The following is a 20,918-nucleotide window of genomic DNA, read 5'->3' as shown; positions in this document are numbered from 1 at the left end:
AGGACTTTACTTCATTTGCATTTTCTGAAATAAATACTACAAAAAATAAGATGCGTAAAACAAATATTTTGTTTTTGCAAAGTTGAAATTATATTTATGGTATGCGCAGAGAGTGGGGAGAGGTAGGGAAAAGCAAAGCTGTGTGAGGACAATTGTATTGGAAAGGTTATCAAAACAAATCAAATATGGAAATGTAGAAAATAGAATAGAAAAAAATGTATAGAAATGTGATGAAAATACATACATATTTAGGTACACTATGCAACATTTTCACCTTAATATAACCTTTACAAAGCCAATTTTATGGTAAACAAACTTGTAATATGGGAATCTTTCACCTAGCATAGCCATACAGCATAGCCGTAGCGAGTCGCTAATCGTGAAACATTAACTTGATATAGCTCTTGGAGTTTTTGCCTGTTGTTAATCCTTCGCCTCCGCAACAAAAGCATTTCATTGTGTACAGGGGGAACAAGTCATGAGAAGTAGGCTATTTACAACGGCAGAGTAAAATATAAATATATCACCACTCTAGGAGGAGCTGTATAGTCACCAAAAATACCTGAAACTGCATAGTATGCCTTTTAAAGAGACAAAATGTAGAAAAATCTAAATAACAAGTGTCATATAAGACAAGAAAGTTTTATGTTAAGCACTTCAGATTTAAGTACTAAAATTGCTTTGCAAACACTGTAATTTTGATCCCCAAAGTGAATAATTTGGCTTGATGCATGTTATATACAACCTGGTTATATCTGTGTAGTTGACCCTATATGGTTATTTTGTGTGTCTGCCAGCATGTCTGCTAGTGAAGCTACAAGGCTCCATAATTCGGCACTGCTGATGGAGTATGCCTCTGCAGAGATGAGCCTTCATGCTATTTACATGCATGAGGTAAGCTCCACATATAAATAAGTACACATGTAATACATTGAGACAGTCTCCATAGTGCATGAAGCTCTTTATTTTTATTCTGAGAGCGTAGATAAAGTATGTATAAATATGTTTTACTTTTTACTAAACTTTTACTATGTCATCTGTTGGTGCAGTACATATTATCATTGAGCAATACAATTTCACAATGAAATACATTGGTGCACACAACAAGATGATTTCTGCAAAAGTTATATCATGTACAACATTTAGGCAGTAGAAAATAATGCAGTGAAGTCTGTTATACAACTTATACCACTGTTGCCCCACTTATGTCCCACTTGTGGATATCATTTCTATATTTTGATCTGTAGATATCAACCAAATCATGGTATAAGTTGAGTTTGCTTGACCTTTTTCATTTCAAAATCTGTCTATATCTCTGTGAACTCTGCTCTTCTGTATCAAAGATACATTATATGATAGATATCACTAATGGAGTTGTGTATCATACAGGTACACCAGCTGAACTCACTGTCTCAACGTGCAGGGGTAGCACTTTCACAGATCCCTGTGTCACTGAAGGAATCCAGCTGCAGCCCTGGTAAAATCTGATATTAATGTACTCATCACTAGGCTTCTTATTAGAGTGCATGAAAATGCGCTGTACAGTTATCACTAGTCGTTGTCGTCTTCTTTTTTTCCTTCCTCTTCTTCTACTTCTTCTTCCTCCGCATGAAAATACACTGTACTGTTATCACTGGGTTTCTTCTTATTCTTCTTCCAACCAAAGTAATTCAGCTCGAACCATTTACCATACAAATGTCATTCAACCACCGTTGCAGAGGTCTTCTTTACTATAGTTGGCTGAAGGCATAGTTGATGATAACTGACAGTTGGAATGGCTGAACAATTAAATAGTTGAGTAGTTGAAATGGTTAAATTATTTAACAGTGAATTATTGTAGCGATGACTTTTATTTTGAAACAGTTGTGGGAATAGGAAACAGTTGGCAGGAGTCATAGTTGATGACAACTGACAGTTGGAATGGCTGAATAGTTAAATAGCTTGATAGTTTAAATAGTTAAATTATTTAATAGTAAATTATTGTAGTGAAGACCTTTATTTTGAAACAGTTGGTGGGAGTCATAGTTGATGACAACTGACAGTTGAAATGTCTGAACAGTTAAATAGTTCAGTAGTTTAAATAGTTAAATTATTTAATAGTGAATTATTGTAGTGAGGACTTTCTTGAAACAGTTGTGGGGCAGAGGAAACAGTTGAACAGGATCTGTAATCTTAAGAGAGCCAAATTGTATGCTTAAAGCTTGACAACATGTCCTAACCGGATACGATGCGAGCGATTATTAGCGATAAAATTTGTTGGAGTGTCCTGACTGCAAGTGAACAGCGCGATGCAATGCAACATTTTGAGAGAACTTTTGTCGGCCGCCCCGTGTCTATTTTCTTTCTGTTGCTCTGCTATTTTGAATAAGAAATATGTCGCAATAAACGGCATATTTAACGGATTCAGCGTGGACAGACATACAAGACAGTCGCTCGCTCGGATCCTATTAGGACATTGTGTGAGACAGTGACAGTTGCTGCAGGTGGCCTGAACACCTGGCACAGGATTCTAATTGCTTAATGGCCCTATTGTAATGTCATAATCACCAACAAAATTGTAATAGTTTTTTAATTAATAGTTTAAAAAGTATAAAAGTTACAAAGATGAATAATACATTGCTCATGGGTCCTTTACAAGACCTATGTTACAAAGTTTGAACAAAGGGTTACACTTTACTTGACAGTATCGACATAAGAGTGACATGACATTGTCATGAACGTGTCATAAACAAGTCATAAAAAATGTTTATGACATAACGCTTCTGTTATTAAGTGACGTGTTCATGACCGTGTCAGGTCATTCTTATGTCGAAACTTTGTACGTTTGTACGAAGTACAACGTTTCTACATTAAATGGATCTTGCTGAATTATATGTAGAAAAAATGGTTGCAAGAATAACTAGAAATGCGATTCCAATGAATTACCAGTACATGAAAATGCTATGTAAAATATCATGTAGTTAAAACAAGATAATGCAAGCATAGATGTACAGTGAAGTTGACAAAAAATCGGTATAAAACATAATCTACGTTGCTACGTTGGTTGCAAGGGTGATCATGTTGGTTGCTATGGAGGTTGCTAAGTAGTAATTGAATTAGACATGGATGTTGATGGATGGTTTAATATATTGGAATAGTTTAATAGATGTTGATAGATAGAACATTTAATTGATGTTGATAGACAGATAGTTTAATATATGAATAAATGGTTGGAAGTAGATGGATAGAGAGATAATTAAATGGAAAGTATATTGTATTTATATTACTAGGGTAATTGTGATGGTTTCTAGGGTGTTGCTAGGGTTGATATGGTGGTTGCTATGCTGGTTGCTAGGGTAATCATGTTGGTTGCTCTGGAGTTACATTAGAAATGGATGTTGATAGGTAGTTTTATGGATGTTGACAGATAGTTTAATGAATGTGTATAGGTAGATAGTTTGATGGATGTTGATAGACAGATAGTTTAATGGATGCAGTGAAGAAAAATAAGTGAAAGAAAGTGGGGAAGAGAAAAGTGAGCTATCCAGTTGAATGGAGAGAGACACAGAGGAGAGGTTCCACTGAAGTTGCTGCAGTCAGTGAGAGAGCACAGGTGCAGTTGATTGCATTCTAAATCGTAAATAGCCTATTATGATGTCAAAATGCTAAATGCAAAATCTATGGGGAAATTAAGCTTGTTTTTTGTTAATATCTCAAAAAGTATAAAGTTTACAAAAATGAAAAATACATCGCTTAAGTGTCCTTTTCAAGACCTACTTGTCAAAGTTTGAACGAAGTTTCTTCGTTAAACGGTTGAAACAAGACTTACAATGTCTCAGGTGGGTTTCGAAACCCAGGTCTCCTGGGCTCCTTGGAAGACTTACCATTTTATCTACTGAGCTACTCAGAGTTGAGATATGAGTGTAAGAGTATATCATAATTCATCCACTTTCAAAGTGTCATTAGATACCGGAATAAGTATACATGGAGCAGAATCCCAGAACCCCATTTTGTTAACTTATAGTCAAACAGCTAACATTCACTGACAATATTGTTGATGTCCAAGACAACCAGGAATAGTATTTTGAAAGAGTGTCAAATTGATTGTTGCATATTTTCTAATACTACAAAAACAGTTATTTTCATCAGTGGTGGTGCATGTTACCCTGGAAATCCAGAGTACTCGCGAGAGCCCAATTTGAATTGTCTCTGCAAGACACTCTGGCAATGAGTAATGATGCACGTTACTTTTACCCCTTTCATCGCGAGGAACCAGTCACATCGGTGTATCTGATAGGCGGGCCAATGGCGAGCTAAACAGATGACGACAGCGCTGCAACGAATCAGTCAGTAAGCATTGGTCGTAGTGTCATCCAATTGCGTCGAAGTCCGGAATTAGTCAGTAAACATTGGTCGTAGTGTTATCCAATTGCGGGCAGTGAGATTTTCAAATACATGCTTGGTGCCCCCCCTCGAGTTGGGCCAATTTCATTATTCGTGGCTAGACCCTTAATCTTTCTAGGTTAACAGGGTCTGGATTTTCCAGGCTAGGTGCATGTGACCTCTTCTGAAGACATTTCTGTATTTGGAAAAAACTGTTACTCTTCCTTTCCATTCACCTGCAGGTCAGGTGGCATCCATCAATCCAGACAACCACTCAATTCCCAGCAATAGAAGACTGGGTGGCTGGATGGAGGAGAAGGAGGAGGAGGAAGAAGAAATAATAATAAACAGATCAGCATCTGAGTCAGGAGCAGTTTCTGAAGTGCCTTAAAATTTTGTGGTAAGGGAGCAATCGTTGCATGGTTAAAAGGGTTTATTTTTTTCAAAACAAAGGGACGTCGGACTAGTGGGCTGTAGGACCAAAGGGAATTTTTCGGGTTATTGAGTGGTCCCAAACTGAATTGTTTTTTGGGTTTTTGGGTCCCAAACTGAATTGTTCTTCATTAGTCTACATACAGTACATCAATCAAATCATTCACATTGTGGAAATTGGACAGGCAGGTTAATGAACAAGTGTCCTTCCACTGTACTGCTAAGACATTGCCCTCTATTCTACACTACCTCATGTCCCCACAACATTATTTTTGAGGTGGTCCATCAAATGGTCCAATGCAGTTTTCTAAGACGATCTTAATTGTTTTCTGTAGCTGGATCTACTACATGCAGAGCAGCCAAAAAGCCTTTAGATGATTACGTGGCATAAACAATTTGGCACACGATCTCTGCAGAGACTTGGTTCCCCAGTAGCAGTGGATATTAAGGAGGGAAGTGAACCCCATGTAAATGATCAATCCCAGAAACCTGTGAAACTCTTCTGGGGGTCTCTTCGTCCCATGTCCCTGCACTGTTTGCATACGACGGCCTACTAAGCACAAGCTCCCACCCCTTCCAGTTTATAAAACCACATATGTCTGAGACAATAGTGTGAGTGAAAAACATTTGAAGAAGTATATTTCATGCTGTGTTTTAGTGGCAGTCTGCACCGCCCTATGCACACCACCTAAATCTATACCTTCTTCCTCCATCCCCTCATGGTCTTCAGCATTGTGAGCGCACACTCATCAGAAGTCAGCTGCCTCTTCCTCTTCAGGCTTACAAGAAGGTCTGTGTAGGGCTTGTCCTGTCCTCCCATACCTTTGATTGCTGGACAAGAAATCACTAGAGCCTAAACCTTCAAACTTCTTGGAGTACAGATTTCATCAGATTTATCTTGGGACGCTCATGTCAAATATATGATTTCCCAAGTCAGACCTGTCTACAACTGTCTACTCATTGAGAAAACATAGGGAAGTGGTTACATCTAGGAGCAGAACCAAAAAACATTAACTCTATTTTATCCCTCGTGCTCTTAAACAGTACTATAAGTAATTTTATACTTACTGTACTTGTCCTCTTGATAAATTTAGCTTGTTTTATATATGCCCTTATTTATGAGTTTTACGTTGTTGCTTGACTAAATTCAGGAATGTAAAAACATTAAATTTTTCTAATGTTTTTGCCATGTCAAACTAATAAATGAAATCTGAAATCTTATCATCCTCCATCTGAAACAACAGCAAAACCATACAAATGTAATACATTAAAAAAAAAAAATCACAAAACCACAGATGCATGTGTGTATGCACACACATACACACACACACACGCAAGAACAGGTAGCCTAAACTATTGAAGCGTTCTGAATCACTCAAAATATGTATAAGTATGAAAAGTCATTTTTATTACACAAGGGTTTAGCTACCCTAATTCTGATTACCTGGCTGGCATCAAGAAAGACATTACCTAGTAACTAACTTCTGAAATGCATTTCGGACAGAATATGTGATTTCACATCATGTTTTCTATAACTACATATTGAGAGGAGTAGAATAGCTATCATCTATTTCAAGTTATGCTATCTTAGAAAATGTTCAGACAAGCACGTCTGATGTTTGTCATTTACACAGAGGTTAGCAAGCTAAAATTTCACTACAAACTGCCTAGCAAGGTAACAACCTGAAGAAAGGCAATAAGTTAATGACATTTCTGACAGAATCTGTAATTTCACGTTTTCTATAACTACATGTTGAATGGAGTAAAAATATCGATATTCAATATTCACGTCAGAGACCGTAACTTACGGTTACGGAATTTTGAGATATGGGATAAGAGGGTTGTTTGTTTCAGTTTTATGTGGTACTATGTACTACAGGGCATATACTACATTGAATGAGATGTCTGTTAGTTTGTCCTTCGAGTTGATACCAAAACTCTTGCATGCAGACTGTTGTTCTTAATGCTGTATGTCTAAAGAAAGTTAGAGTAAAAGCATTTTCACATTTGTTGACAGCTGAAGCGTTCATCAGATGGATGGAAACACTGGACTTACATGATCTTTTTCTGATCACCATTCAAGAAGTTTGGTTCAATAAATGAGAACTTCAGAGAGGTCAGAGGTTATGGACTCTCTCACAATGCTCTTGTAGTCAACAAGGAGGGGAAACCACAGATGTCGTCCTCATCACCCCCACAAAGAAACACCAGATAGTACCACAGTGTTGTGTGCTTGTGTGTAAGTGTGTGTGCATATTGTGTCTTGTTTTAAGACAGTATTTTAAATAAAACCTGGGCTTTATGCCAATGTACTGGTTCTAACTGCACTCTGAATTGATTGTTTTGATGTTTTTGTTGTTTTTTGTTTCCTTACTTGCATTCATATAGGCCTATGATGTTTGATTTATTTATAGAGTAAACAGTTCTACTATTATATATTTTATATGTAAAAAATAAGGGACAAGTAGTGGATTAACTTCAAACTTACATTTTGAATTTCAGCATAGAAACTTTTATCATGGAATATGTTACACATAAATACAGACATACACACCCTGCAATCCTTCTGGGCATGGTGGTGCAGTATTAACTTCACTGCCTTTAATGCTGGAGACCAGAGTTCGATTCGCGGGCGCTGCCCATGTTTGTTTAAAGGACATGATGTTACCTTGACTCCTCCTCAGTTCTCACAATTCTATATTATCAGTGCCCAAAATTCTAAGGCTGAGATCTGCTGTGACACTGTGGCTTACAGTACAGCAGCAACAAATGCTGCAAAATTCAGAAATTATTCAATAAGCAACAAGGCTCCCAAAGGGCTGCTTAGAGCCTAATCGTTGCTGCTTACGGCTATATTTAGGGGTCCAAGCAACACAGCTGCGGTAAACTATTGGTTTTGTTCTCATCATTAGGGGTCCAAGCAGCGAAGCTGCAGAAACCCTATTGTTTTTGTTCTCATTATTATTATTATTATTTTTCTCCACCTAAAAGTGTTTGTGCAGCAAAACCCATCAGACCAAGAAACTTGAAACTTCGGAATGTGGTCCCAGGGCCTGGGCCCGGTTGAACAAAGCACCTTAAGATTTTTCCCTTAAAGGGGCCATGTAGTGGCCTGTTTGTCAACAAAAAGAAATTAAACTTAAATCAAACATTCAAGCAGCAGGCTGGATTAAGGTTTTGTGGCTGGTTTATTTGTTCTCTCGCACTGGTAAAAAAAAAAAACATGCCCTCCACCCAGGTGCATACAGGCCCCCTCCTACCTATATTCACCTTTACCTGTGCCCACTACTGCCCCCAGGTGTCTAAACCAAATATTGTAGTAAACTAACCAAAATAAAGACTAAACATATAATTCAAAACAATTAACTTATAATGAGCAAAATCATAATAATAAACAAATTAATTAGAAAAATTACCACTACTGAAAGCAAACTAATGTAGTTCCAACAGGCCATATTATGCAAAACTCATTTTTTTCTGTGCTTTTGTACTTCCATTTGAGTCTCTAATGCTTCTACAAACACTCCAGGTACAAAACAAAACCGTGCATTGAGTTTTTGCGAGTTAGTTGAGAAAGGTTGATGTCTGAAACTATGCGCTTCTGTGAGCCAGTCAAAAATCTCCCTTATTGAGATGTCACAAATAAGGGAAATTTGAATATTACTACCCCCCAGAGCCATATAAGGCGCTGACTACCCACTCCCATCTGAAAATTCCCACCTACTAGGAACTTCCTGTCGAAGATCCTTCATTTTGGTCATAGCCTATTGTTTCCAACAGTAGGCTAGGCTACACAAAATATCCAAATGTCTTTTACGCACCTGATATCATCCATATTATTATTCCTGCATAACAAATTGCATTTTATTACTGGCGGTCTGAGCAGGGGCGTCACTAGGTTTGAAAGACAGGGGGGCTCAGACCCAAGAGTTGGAGGTAATGCGTGCGCCAAAACATTTATCACACCTTTAAAGGGCTTCAATGAATTGAAGGATATACTGGTACAATAGCATTAACAGGGACAGAATGTCATTAGTTTTCACTCTCACAATATTGCTGATTATATTGCTGGTTATAACAACAGTCTGCGGTGACTGATATTGTATGTTGCTTGTGGCGCCCCCAGAAAATGTTTAACAGGTGCTAGTTCAAACTTTTGCCAACTTAAAAAAAGCTTAACTCGTGTCATGCTGCTCGCCAACAGCAACATCCATCTTCTTTGTTTTCAAGTAGCAAGGAATTCAAGTCAAACCGTTGCAACTCTGCCATCAATCATTATGGTAAGCCCGCCTACTGTCTCTATACACGATTTGATTGGCCTGATAGAAGTTTAATTTTTCCAGCTCACAAACCAACGGAGAGTTGCTAGAGCTAGGGTGCGTCTAGATTTCTAGGCTATAAATTAATAGTAAACACTGTAAAATATAATATAGTCTTTTGAGAGTTAGGGTTAGGAGTTTTTAGTGTAATCTGTACTAAAAGTCATAATCAACTTTTGATTCTTTGATATGGAAACGTCATTATTTTGGGCTACTATTGCATTGGAATTCCAGCTCCAATTTGGATACCATGTAGCAGGGCTGTAGTCAAGACCACCTTTGTCGAGTCCAAGACCAGGACTAGTCAAGACCGAGTCCATAGAGGCCCGAGTCCAAGACAAGACCGAGTCCAAAAAGATTCGAGACCGAGTCTAGGACATAAAAAAACAAGTCATATGCATGGCAGTATCTAAGACAATCATTGTTATTATTTGTTGATCTAAAAGATCTACAGTGTCACAACTCCCAGGATTTAGTATAAGTATAACCATTCCCCTTGATATCATATAATCTAATCTAAAGAAAACAGAATGAAATATGGTGATACCTCATAATAGCAGTGTTAGAACTGTTACAAAGACCAATCCACTACTATTACCACTGCTAGGTACTAGTACTGAGCATTTGAGCAACTAAATTACACTATAGCTTCACTTTACAGAGTGTACCCCTATGTTTGGTTTATGCCTTCCCTGAAAAAAATATTGTATTATATTGGTATTTGGACATGGGTTAATGGGAAAGACATCTATTTTCAGAAAACATTAAAGTTTGGTTAAACAACAATGAACAGAGTGTAATTCAACATATTTTATTATTTTAGAACAAAGTGCAGAATTTTAAAATAAAACCATCAGGAAGTTCTTTTCGAGAGTTTAGAGTTAGAGTTTAGAGGGTGGAATGGTTCTTTTTGTGAGTTTTATATTTTGTCAGGAGCCGTGGAATCTTGGCGTTTAGGGGAGAATCCTGCATTAATCAGCGTCTCCGTGGCACACATAGAAAAGGCAGCGCTGTGCTATAGCACTTTAAGAATTGCATCACCGGTTCGAATCCGGCCTGATGCACCGGCCGCCGCACCAGCCGCCGCTACGGACGTATTCCCGCGATCTCACGTAGTTTTACGTCATTTATTTATTTATGATACATTATTCATTCACTAAGAAAATTGGTGTCCTTAAAGGTTAGATATTTCCTCATTTTTCACTTAAGGCATTAAGATCAATTTCCAAAAGATGATTTTATATTCCTCTTTTCAGTCAACTTTAGCATGGGTGCCAATACTTTTGGCCATCACTGTACCTGTGCATGTACTGACTGACAAAAAAAATCAGAATGAGTAATTATAACAGTCGAGTAGCCCTGTGGACACACAATATTGTTAGAAAATTGAGATGTGTGAAACACTATTTGACTGAAATGGTAATCAGAAATAATTTGTTATAAAAAAAGACTAAAATGTTTTGACTAAAACTGACTAAGACTAAGATAGCTTTAGTTTTCTTTTGACTAAAACTAGACTAAAATGACGAGACTTTTAGTTGACTAAAACTTGACTAACAAAAATTTTATTCAATATTAATTCAATATTTGAATGACTAAATATGATAAAGACTAAAAAGGACATTTCGTCACAAGACTAAGACCAAGACTAAATTAAAAATAGGTGACAAAATTAACACCAGTTGCCACTTCTTGTACATCAAATCCCATTCAATTTTACTGAAAAATATTAAACAAGCAACATTATTTCACTGTAAAAGCTTCATTATAGGAGTGTTATTTAATTTAATTTGTTTGTAGATACTCCTCAACAATTATTTACGATGTAATGTCTTTTGATGCATTAATAACTATTCATGCAAAAGCAATATCTGAATATTGCAATGGTATAAAGACTTTAGTATAGATCTGAAATACCAGCCTTCTATATAAGTATGTTTCATCATCTTTTCATACCCAGATCTAGAGTTGTCTCACAAAGTTTTTTTTTTTTTTTTTTAATCAAAAATACTTTATTGGAGCAAAACCTCTGTAAATTCTAGGGAAAGAGTTTACAGACATTAGTTTACTACCAACTGACATTGGCAAAAAGCACTCAGTAACAATGGAATGTGAACAAAAATATATCTTAAACTCTTTATCTTGAAGAACTAAACAGATAAAGACCTCAAAGTAAAATCTTACTGAGCTTAGTCAATAATCAGACATCATGACATCAGAATTGGGGTGAGAACTCTGGGGTACATATGAAGACAGATGTGTTTGTCTCCTCCACTGTAGATCTATTCGCTGGGTTGATGGAATAGAAACACCTTGGGAAAGAGAAGAGAGAGAGAAAGAAAAACACTATTAAATATAGCTGCAAGCAGCAATGAGGGGGCCAAGCAAACAAGCTGGAGTTGCCATGCAACTCAATGTTGTTACATCAGACACTGAGACACTGTGCTGTGATTTTCACAGCATCACTGCTGTTTTTGGGAAAAATGTGTACTGTATTTGTGAATACAGTATGTTGCTGTGGTTTCGCTATGAATTATGGTCAAAAATGGTCAAACTACAGTAATAAAAATTAGCTGTGAATCATAACACAGTAATAAATCTGACTCCTCCCTCACTTGTCAGCTTTTTGAAAATTTTGAAAAAACATGGCGGAAAATCAGTTGGGGTTTTCTGTTTTCTTTTTGCACATAAATACAAAGATATTGAAAAGTCATGGATTTAGGGTTTACTGGGAAATTTTGACGTGGTGATTAAAATGTAGTGCACCGCGCGACGACGTTTGAACTGTCCGGTGGGAGATCATTTTTGAGCAACAGTTCAGTCAGAGTCAGACCAACGGTGTTCAGCACTCTGTCAAGTTCGCAGCTCCACCTTAATGGTAAGCAAGCATTTATTTATGTAACGTTAATGTTTCATCGTGAAATTGTACTACATTAAATTCGGGCATGTGTACAATCTATGTACGTTGTACTGTCTAACTTACAAACTCATCCATGCTTGTTGGATCAACTAAGTAGGCCTAAGTAACGTTAATGTTAGGCTAGCTATCATAGTTGCTGTGACGGTAGCATTAACGTTAATGTTTTATGTTACGTTAACGTTATGGCAGTCTCATTTATATTAGGCCTACCTTAGTTCTCAGTAAGTTACAGTTTATTATATTCATATAATGTATATAAAACATTCGCTAGTAGTGCTAGGCCTAGTATGTTACTGTCACAATGTTAGGCTGAAGATGATGTGCTGCTGGTTAACGTTAACGTGGAGGTTTAGCTGCTACCAGCTAACTTATGTAGCTCTAACGTTAACTCCTTGTAATTATGTACGGTTTTGTGAGTTTAATAGGCTAACTTTAGCAATATTGATATAAGTTAACTTTAAGTCACATCTGACTTATCATTAACCGTTGTTCGGACGAACAGCACGAATGGCTGTTGCTGCAAGCAAACATCATTAATGAGCTCACTCAGCTGGCTAACGTTAAATATACCTTGCGAAACTGAGTTATGCTAACACCATCTTCAGCCTGGCATTTTGACAGTAAACTCAAAAAACATACAGTATATATATATATAAATGATTATTCTAAAGTTTCACTTGTAAGTAGCCTTCAGTTTCAGTTAAAAAAAATTGTTATCTAACACTGTTTATCTTTTTTTCTTCTATTTCTGCTAGGTGCTGCTTCACTCTGCTACTGGTGGTGGATCAGGCTGACTGCAACCGTTGGTCTAACGTTAGGATGCAGCACCGAGAATTTCTAAACGGAAAAAGTGAATAAATGTACTTGCTTTTCAAACTGATAACAAGTTGTCAATGGTTATTTATGCAAGTTTGTGTAGCCTAAACCATACCTAGGCCTAGCCAAATTTATCCTGGCTTTAGATAAAGCAGGATATGAATTTCCCAAAATTACTGTATATATTACAACACTGGTATTACTACTGTACTTAGTTACAGTATGATCCATAAGTACTGTGATTAAAAATGCGGTAGACAATTCAATACTGTATACATTACAGCACTGGTAGTACTACTGTAGTTTGCATTTACAGTATCAGGCATAGGTACTTTCATATACAGTAGGTGTACTGTAGAGTGAAATACAGCAACTTACTGGTTATTTGCTGCCAGCAAGTTGCTGTAAATTTTACGTTGAACTTTTTACAGTGGATATATGGCTATAAGCAGTCACAGCAAGTTACATGTCAAACAACCGAAGATTGGTTAGAATTTAAGTTCACTTCCTGTTTAGCAGCGTTGCCACCTATTTCGATTGGCTGTCACGAGCAAACGATTTTGTCAATTGCTTCAGAAATGAATGCACTAATAAGGCATTCTGTGAAGATGGTCTGTGCCAATTTTGGAGAAGATCGGATCAAATGCGTAACCTGTGAAAATGTTTTTGTGTCAAAATCCAAGATGGCAGCTAGATCGATTACAGTGACATCAGAAGTTGCCATTTGTCATCTTTCAGACCTCCCACAGTATTAACAGACACCACTAGTAAGTTTTAATTCCAAACACATCAATAGTTTCAAGCAAAAATGCACTTTTGCTAAGAGGTCAAAGGTCACCAAATTTCTTGAGCATTCTCCTATTTTGACCCTTGTTTGATTTTGATGCCTGAAAGGGTTTCCAAGATATGCGCTCACTTCCTGTTTGGCGGCTTCGCTACCAATTTCGATTGGCTGTTACAGATGCATGCTTTTGTCAATTGTTCCAGAAAGTAATGCATTGATAAGGCATGGTCTGAAAATAATGTGTGTCAAGTTTGGTGACGATTAGATGAAATTTGTGACCTGTGAAAATTTAGTTTCAATTTTGATAAAATCCAATATGGCGGAAAATCCATCATGGCGGAAATTGACTGCATTAGATGTGTAGAACTCGGCTTGGTCCAAGGATTCCAAAGATACCTCATTTTTGAAAATCAGGCCAATGGGTCAAAAGTTCTGTATGAGCAGCACATCCAACTTTGGCCTGTTGGTGGCGCTAGAGGTGCCGGCATGAAACTTGATTTGGTGAAATTATTAATTGGACTGTCCCCAATCAGTGTGCCAAATTTCACAACTTTTTACCAAACGGTTCTATGGGCTGCCAGACTCCCATGGCGGAATAATAGGGAAGAAAACATACAAACACAATAGGTGCCTACACAGCTTCGCTGCTTGCCCCCCAATAACACAAAGCCTCAATTAACGAACAAAGCCATCATTCAAGCAATAAATCTTTTTATTATTATTACAGTGCATGAAAATGCACTGTACTGTTCTTCCAAGTCTTCTTATTCTTACGATTATTACAGTGCATGAAAATGCACTGTACTGTTCTTCCTAGGCATTTTATTCTTATTCTTCCGCTAACGCATTTAATGCAGCTTCAACCGTTTAACGTAGAAACTTCATTCAAACTATGTTACGTAGGACATGGGGGCTTTGTATTTTTCATCTTTGTAACTTTTATACTTTTTAAACTATTAATTAAAAACTATTCAAAATTTCCCCATAGACTTAACATGGGCTGATGACATCATAATAGAGCACTTAAGCAATTAGAATCCTAGGCCAGGTGTTCCGGCCACCTGCATCAACTGTCAGTTTCTCAGGCTTTAAACATACAGTCTCATTCTCTTAATAAGACTACACATCTTGTTCAACTGTTTCCTCTGTCCACAACATAATTTAACTATTTAAACTATCCACCTATTTAACTGTTTAGTCATTCCAACTATATTAAACCTCATTTACCTAGCAAATCATTTAACCATTTAAACTATCCACCTATTTAACTGTTCAGTCCTTCCAACTATATTAAACCTCATCTACCTAGTTCAGTCATTCCAACTATATTAAACCTCATCTACCTAGCAAATAATTTAGCCTTTTAAACCATCCATCTATTTAACTTTTCAGTCATTCCAACTATATTAAACATCATCTAATTAGCAAATAATTTAACATTTTAAACTATCCACTAACTGTTCAGTCATTCCAACTATATTAAATCTCATCTACCTAGTTCAGTCATTCCAACTATATTAAACATCATCTACCTAGTTCAGTCAATTTAACTACATTAAACCTCATCTACCTAGAAAATAATTTAACCATTTAAACTATCCACCTATTTAACTGTCCAGTCATTCCAACTATATTAAACCTCATCTACCTAGTTCAGTCATTCCAACTATATTAAACCTCATCTACCTAGCAAATAATTTAACCATTTAAACTATCCACCTATTTAACTGTTCAGTCATTCCAACTATATTAAACCTCATCTACCTAGCAAATAATTTAACCTTTTAAACTATCCACCTATTTAACTGTTCAGTCATTCCAACTATATTAAACCTCATCTACCTTTCAAATAATTTAACCATTTAAGCTATCCACCTATTTAACTGTTCAGGCATTACAACTACATTAAACCTCATCTACCTCGCAAATAATTTAACCATTTAAACCAGTGTTTTTCAACCTTTTCACTTTTGACACCTAAAATGTCCCATGGCACACTAACATCCTGTTTGAAGAAAAAATAAACATACCATAGCCTAAAATGTCAAATAATACACAGATACGGCCTTATAATGGCTTCTATGCAAGACCTGCTCAATAAAACAAGCGCCCTCTGTTTCATTTGTAGGTGACTATATCTATAATTACAGTGCATGAAAATGCACTGTACTGTTCTTCCTAGGCTTCTTCTTCTTATTATTATTATTATAGTGCATGAAAATGCACTATATTGTTCTTCCAAGTCTTTTTATTATAGTGCATGAAAATGCACTCTATTGAAATCCGATTTATTACAGTGCATGAAAATGCACTGTACTGTTCTTCCTAGGCTTCTTATTAGAGTGCATGAAAATGCACTCTATTGTTATCCGATTTATTATAGTGCATGAAAATGCACTGTACTGTTCTTCCTAGGCTTCTTCTTCTTATTACAGTGCATAAAAATGCACTGTACTGTTCTTCCTAGGCTTCTTCTTCTTATTACAGTGCATGAAAATGCACTGTACTGTTCTTCCTAGGCATTTTATTACAGTGCATGAAACTGTACTGTTCTTCCTAGGCTTCTTATTACAGTGCATGAAAATGCACTGTACTGTTATTCCAAGGCATTTTATTACAGTGCATGAAAATGCACTGTACTGTTCTTCCTAGGCTTCTTCTTATTATTACACTGCATGAAAATGCACTGTACTGTTCTTCCAAGGCATTTTATTATTGCATTGCATGTAAATGCAATGGACTATTATCACTGTTCTTCTTATCTGTTTTTATTATTATTCTTCTTCCGACCAAATTTGACGTTTAATGACACTAAAACCACTGAACCGTTTGACGTCATTGAAACACTCCTACAAAGGTCTTGTAACAATTGTACAACGTAATTTTTACATTTGTAAACTTTATACTTTTTGAGATATTTACGATAAAAGAGCAATACATTCCCATTGACTTAACATTGACCTCCATGGCGGCAACTTTAAGCATTATGACGTGACCTGCAGCTGAAAACAATTAACAGCTGAACGCGAGCTACCGCTGGAGCTGTGAATCTTCTGAACTTCTTCGCCTGCTGTGCCGTGGTCACTTTATTTGCTCGTAAACCTTCAGAGGCACATTTCTCTAACTAGAGACAAGGTAAGTGTTCCGGTTTTTTGGTATTTGAGTCATTTATGTCGTCAAACATTATGTAACGTTAGCGTTATATGTATGAAATGATGGGTCACAAATAACTAAACTAACGTTATAACGTTAGGTAACGTTAGTGAAATAGTTGACGTTAGCACTTTGCTACGTTGATATGTATTATGTAAAGAAACCCACTGTTAATCAACGTTAATATGTCGTCAACTTTACAGTGACCGATTAGCTGTAGGTTTCGATAGCGAACGACAATCAAACGTAATGCACTAATTAGTGCATTAGTTCATAGGCCTACCATAGGCCTAACGTTTTAACTACAACGTTAACGTAAACCAGAGAAGTAATGTTAGGCATATAGATACTAGGCTCTGGTTCTATCAGGTCACTTTCGGCAGAATCAAGCACCTACTGTAGAATAGCTTATGAATGCAGACTGCATGGTGCTTGATTGTAGCCTAGGCTACTGTGTGAAGGGACCTGATGAAACCCATCATGGGTTTCATTCATGGCATGAATAACGTTAGCTACTTGTTGATGGTCATAACGTTATAGCTTCTACCTTTCACATTTTAGTTAAAGCTAGCAAATATGGTCCTTGTTTTTATTTTAACAAATGTTTAACGTTGTACACCGCTTGTTTGTGTATCAAATAGGCCAGGCTACGTTTTCATTCTACGCTCCTGATTCTTACGTAGCCTAAGTAAACATCAGCATCATAGTTGGCCCCACAAGACTTCCTTTTTAACGTTCCATATGTTATCTTAATGTAGAGGAAGTAGATTGGGGCCCAAATAGAACGTTCAAGCATTGTTTTTGTTTTTATTGTTGAAAGGGTCCATAGTTCGTCTATACATGGATTTCTATGGAATGTCATGAAAACATGCGTGCGCAACCAAGAGGCAGAAAGCACCATAAAACAGCATAGAGCAATGCAAAAGAGCAAAAGAATAAAATGAGTTTTTGTGCTGAAAACTGCACCAATTCGAAATCACGATGGTTAGAGAATGTTAAATATGTTCAATATCCCTAACAGAATGCATGTCTTTGCCAAAAATGACAAAATACGATGTTATATTAATCATTCAAATGAACGTCAAACTTTGAACTAGAAAAGCATTTCCTGAAGGAAATACAGTGCATGAAAAGGCAAAAATATGATGTAAAATATCATACAGAATAAAAACAAACTATATTGGTTGCTAGGTAGATGAGGTTTAATATAGTTGGAATGACTGAACAGTTAAATAAGTGGATAGTTTAAATGGTTAAATTATTTAGGTAGATAGTTGACGATAACTGACACTTGGAATGGCTCTAATGTTTGCTAGCAGTTATGTTAACTATGTTAACAAAGATAATAATGCTAACCAAGTTACTATGCTAACTAGCATGCAAAAAAATGTTAAAATGCTAAGTATGCTAACCATGTGACTTAGCTAACTTAGCTAATCATTTTTAGCAGTTATGCTAACTATGCTAACTAGTATGCTAACTATGCTAACCATGTTACTTAGTTAACTTAGCTAATCATTTTTAGCACTTTTGCTAAAAATGCTAACTAGTATGCTAGCATGCTAACCATGTTACTTAGCTAACTTAGTTAATCATTTTTAGCAGTTATGCTAACTAGTATGCTAGTATGTTAACTATGCTAACCATGTTACTTAGCTAATCATTTTTAGCAGTTTTGTTTAAAATGCTAACCATGTTAGCAATGCTAACATGCTAACCATGCTAACTAGCTACAGTGGGTAGGAGTCATAGTTGATGATAAGTAACAGTTACAAAGCTGAAAAATACATAACACCCATGTCCTAAGTAAGACCTACGTAACATAGTTTGAATGAAGTTTCTACGTTAAACGGTTGAAGCTGCTTTAAGTGCGTTAAGAAGAAGAATAAGAACTAGAAAAGCATTTCCTGAAGGAAATACAGTGCATGAAAATGCAAAAATATGATACTAATATATGAGAAATATCATACAGAGTAAAAACAAACTATATTGTTTGCTAGGTAGATGAGGTTTAATATAGTTGGAATGACTGAACAGTTAAATAGGTGGATACTTAAATGGTTAAATTATTTAGGTAGATAGTTGACGATAACTGACACTTGGAATGGCTCTAATGTTTGCTAGTAGTTATGCTAACTATGTTAACAAAGATAATAATGCTAACCAAGTTACTTTGCTAACTAACATGCTAACAATGTTAAAATGCTAACTATGCTAACCACGTTACTTAGCTAACTTAGCTAATCATTTTTAGCAGTTTTGTTTAAAATGCTAACAATGCTAATATGCTAACTATGCTAACCATGCTAACTAGCTACAGTGGATAGGAGTCATAGTTGATGATAAGTAAGAGTTACAATGGCTGAACAGTTAAAAAGTTCAGTAGTTTAAAGGGTTAAATTGTTTAACAGTGAAATATTGTAGTGAGGACTTTTATTTTGAAACAGTTTTTGGCAGAGGAAGCAGTTGAACAGGATGTGTAGTCTTAATAGGGCCAGTTTGTATGCTTAAAGCCTGAGAATGGCAGTTGGGACAGGTGGCCTGAACTGCCATAGGATTATAATTGCTTAACGGCTCTATTGTGATGTCATCAGCCCATGTTAAGTCTATGGGGAAATTTTGAACAGTTTTTAATTAATAGTTTAAAAAGTATAAAAGTTACAAAGCTGAAAAATACATAGCACTCTTGTCCTAAGTAAGACCTACGTAACATAGTAGAAGAACAGTACAGTGCATTTTCATGCACTGTAATAAGAAACCTAGGAAGAACAGTACAGTGCATTTTCATGCACTGTAATAAAATGCCTTGGAATAACAGTACAGTTCATTTTCATGCACTGTAATAATAATAAAATGCCTTGAAATAACAGTACAGTGCATTTTCATGCACTGTAATAAGAAGCCTAGGAAGAACAGTACAGTGCATTTTCATGCACTGTAATAAGAAGAAGCCTAGGAAGAACAGTACAGTGCATTTTCATGCACTGTAATAAGAAGTATAAGAATAAGAAGCCTAGGAAGAACAGTACAGTGCATTTTCATGCACTGTAACTAGAAAATGCAATTCCAGGGAATTACCAGTGCATGAAAATGCAAAACATATGGTGTGAAATATATTGGTAAAACAGATGATGTGCTAATTGGCAACCAACACGATGAGGTTTAATATAGTTCAAATGACTGAACTAGGTAGATGAGGTTTAATATAGTTGGAATGACTGAACTAGGTAGATGAGGTTTAATATAGTTGGAATGACTGAACAGTTAAATAGGTGGATAGTTTAAAAGGTTAAATTATTTGCTAGGTAGACAAAGTTTAATATAGTTGGAATGACTGGACAGTTAAATAGGTGGATAGTTTAAATGGTTAAATTATTTGCTAGGTAGATGAGTTTTAATATAGTTGGAATGACAACTAGGTAGACGAGGTTTAATATAGTTGGAATGACTGAACAGTTAAATAGGTGGATAGTTTAAAAGGTTAAATTATTTACTAGGTAGATGAGGTTTAATGTAGTTGGAATGACTGAAATAGGTAGACGAGGTTTAATATAGTTTAAATGGTTAAATTATTTGAAAGGTAGATGAGGTTTAATATAGTTGGAATGACTGAACAGTTAAATAGGTGGATAGTTTAAAAGGTTAAATTATTTGCTAGGTAGATGAGGTTTAATATAGTTGGAATGACTGAACAGTTAAATAGGTGGATAGTTTAAATGGTTAAATTATTTGCTAGGTAGATGAGGTTTTATATAGTTGGAATGACTGAACAGTTAAATAGGTGGATGGTTTAAAAGGTTAAATTATTTGCTAGGTAGATGATGTTTAATATAGTTGGAATGACTGAACTAGGTAGACGAGGTTTAATATAGTTGGAATGACTGAACAGTTAAATAGTTGGATAGTTTAAATGGTTAAATTATTTAATAGGGAATTATTGTAGTGAGGACTTTTATTTTGAAACAGTTGTGGACAGAGGAAACAGTTTAACATGATGTGTAGTCTTATAGAGTGTCCCAGTGACTTCCGTTTTACTTCCGCTACAAGGGACCTATCTTTCAAAAAAATATGAACGGGAGTTAATGGAGAGATAACAATTATTTTTTGGTCCAGTTTGAATTGTGCCACGAAT

The 20,918-nt window shown here is 36.1% G+C and overlaps 1 protein-coding gene across 4 annotated transcripts in view; it reads left to right on the top strand.

Annotated features, from left to right (window-relative positions):
* atg9b (autophagy related 9B) overlaps positions 1 to 7,121 on the top strand; it is a 91,641-nt gene extending 84,520 nt beyond the window's left edge. For all 4 annotated transcript variants that reach the window (XM_048240448.1, XM_048240442.1, XM_048240431.1 and 1 more), the window contains 4 exons: positions 798 to 894; positions 1,390 to 1,477; positions 4,605 to 4,762; positions 6,812 to 7,121. In XM_048240448.1, the coding sequence (XP_048096405.1) occupies positions 798 to 894; positions 1,390 to 1,477; positions 4,605 to 4,753 (334 nt within the window). In that variant the 3' untranslated portion in view covers positions 4,754 to 4,762; positions 6,812 to 7,121. The remainder of the gene's footprint in view (positions 1 to 797; positions 895 to 1,389; positions 1,478 to 4,604; positions 4,763 to 6,811) is intronic.
* Positions 7,122 to 20,918: the final 13,797 nt, after the last annotated feature.

Source organism: Alosa alosa, chromosome 1, assembly GCF_017589495.1.
Source record: "Alosa alosa isolate M-15738 ecotype Scorff River chromosome 1, AALO_Geno_1.1, whole genome shotgun sequence".
Lineage (NCBI taxonomy): Eukaryota > Metazoa > Chordata > Actinopteri > Clupeiformes > Clupeidae > Alosa > Alosa alosa.
Note: the sequence above shows the minus strand (reverse complement) of the source record. Positions and strands in the feature narration are given on the sequence as shown.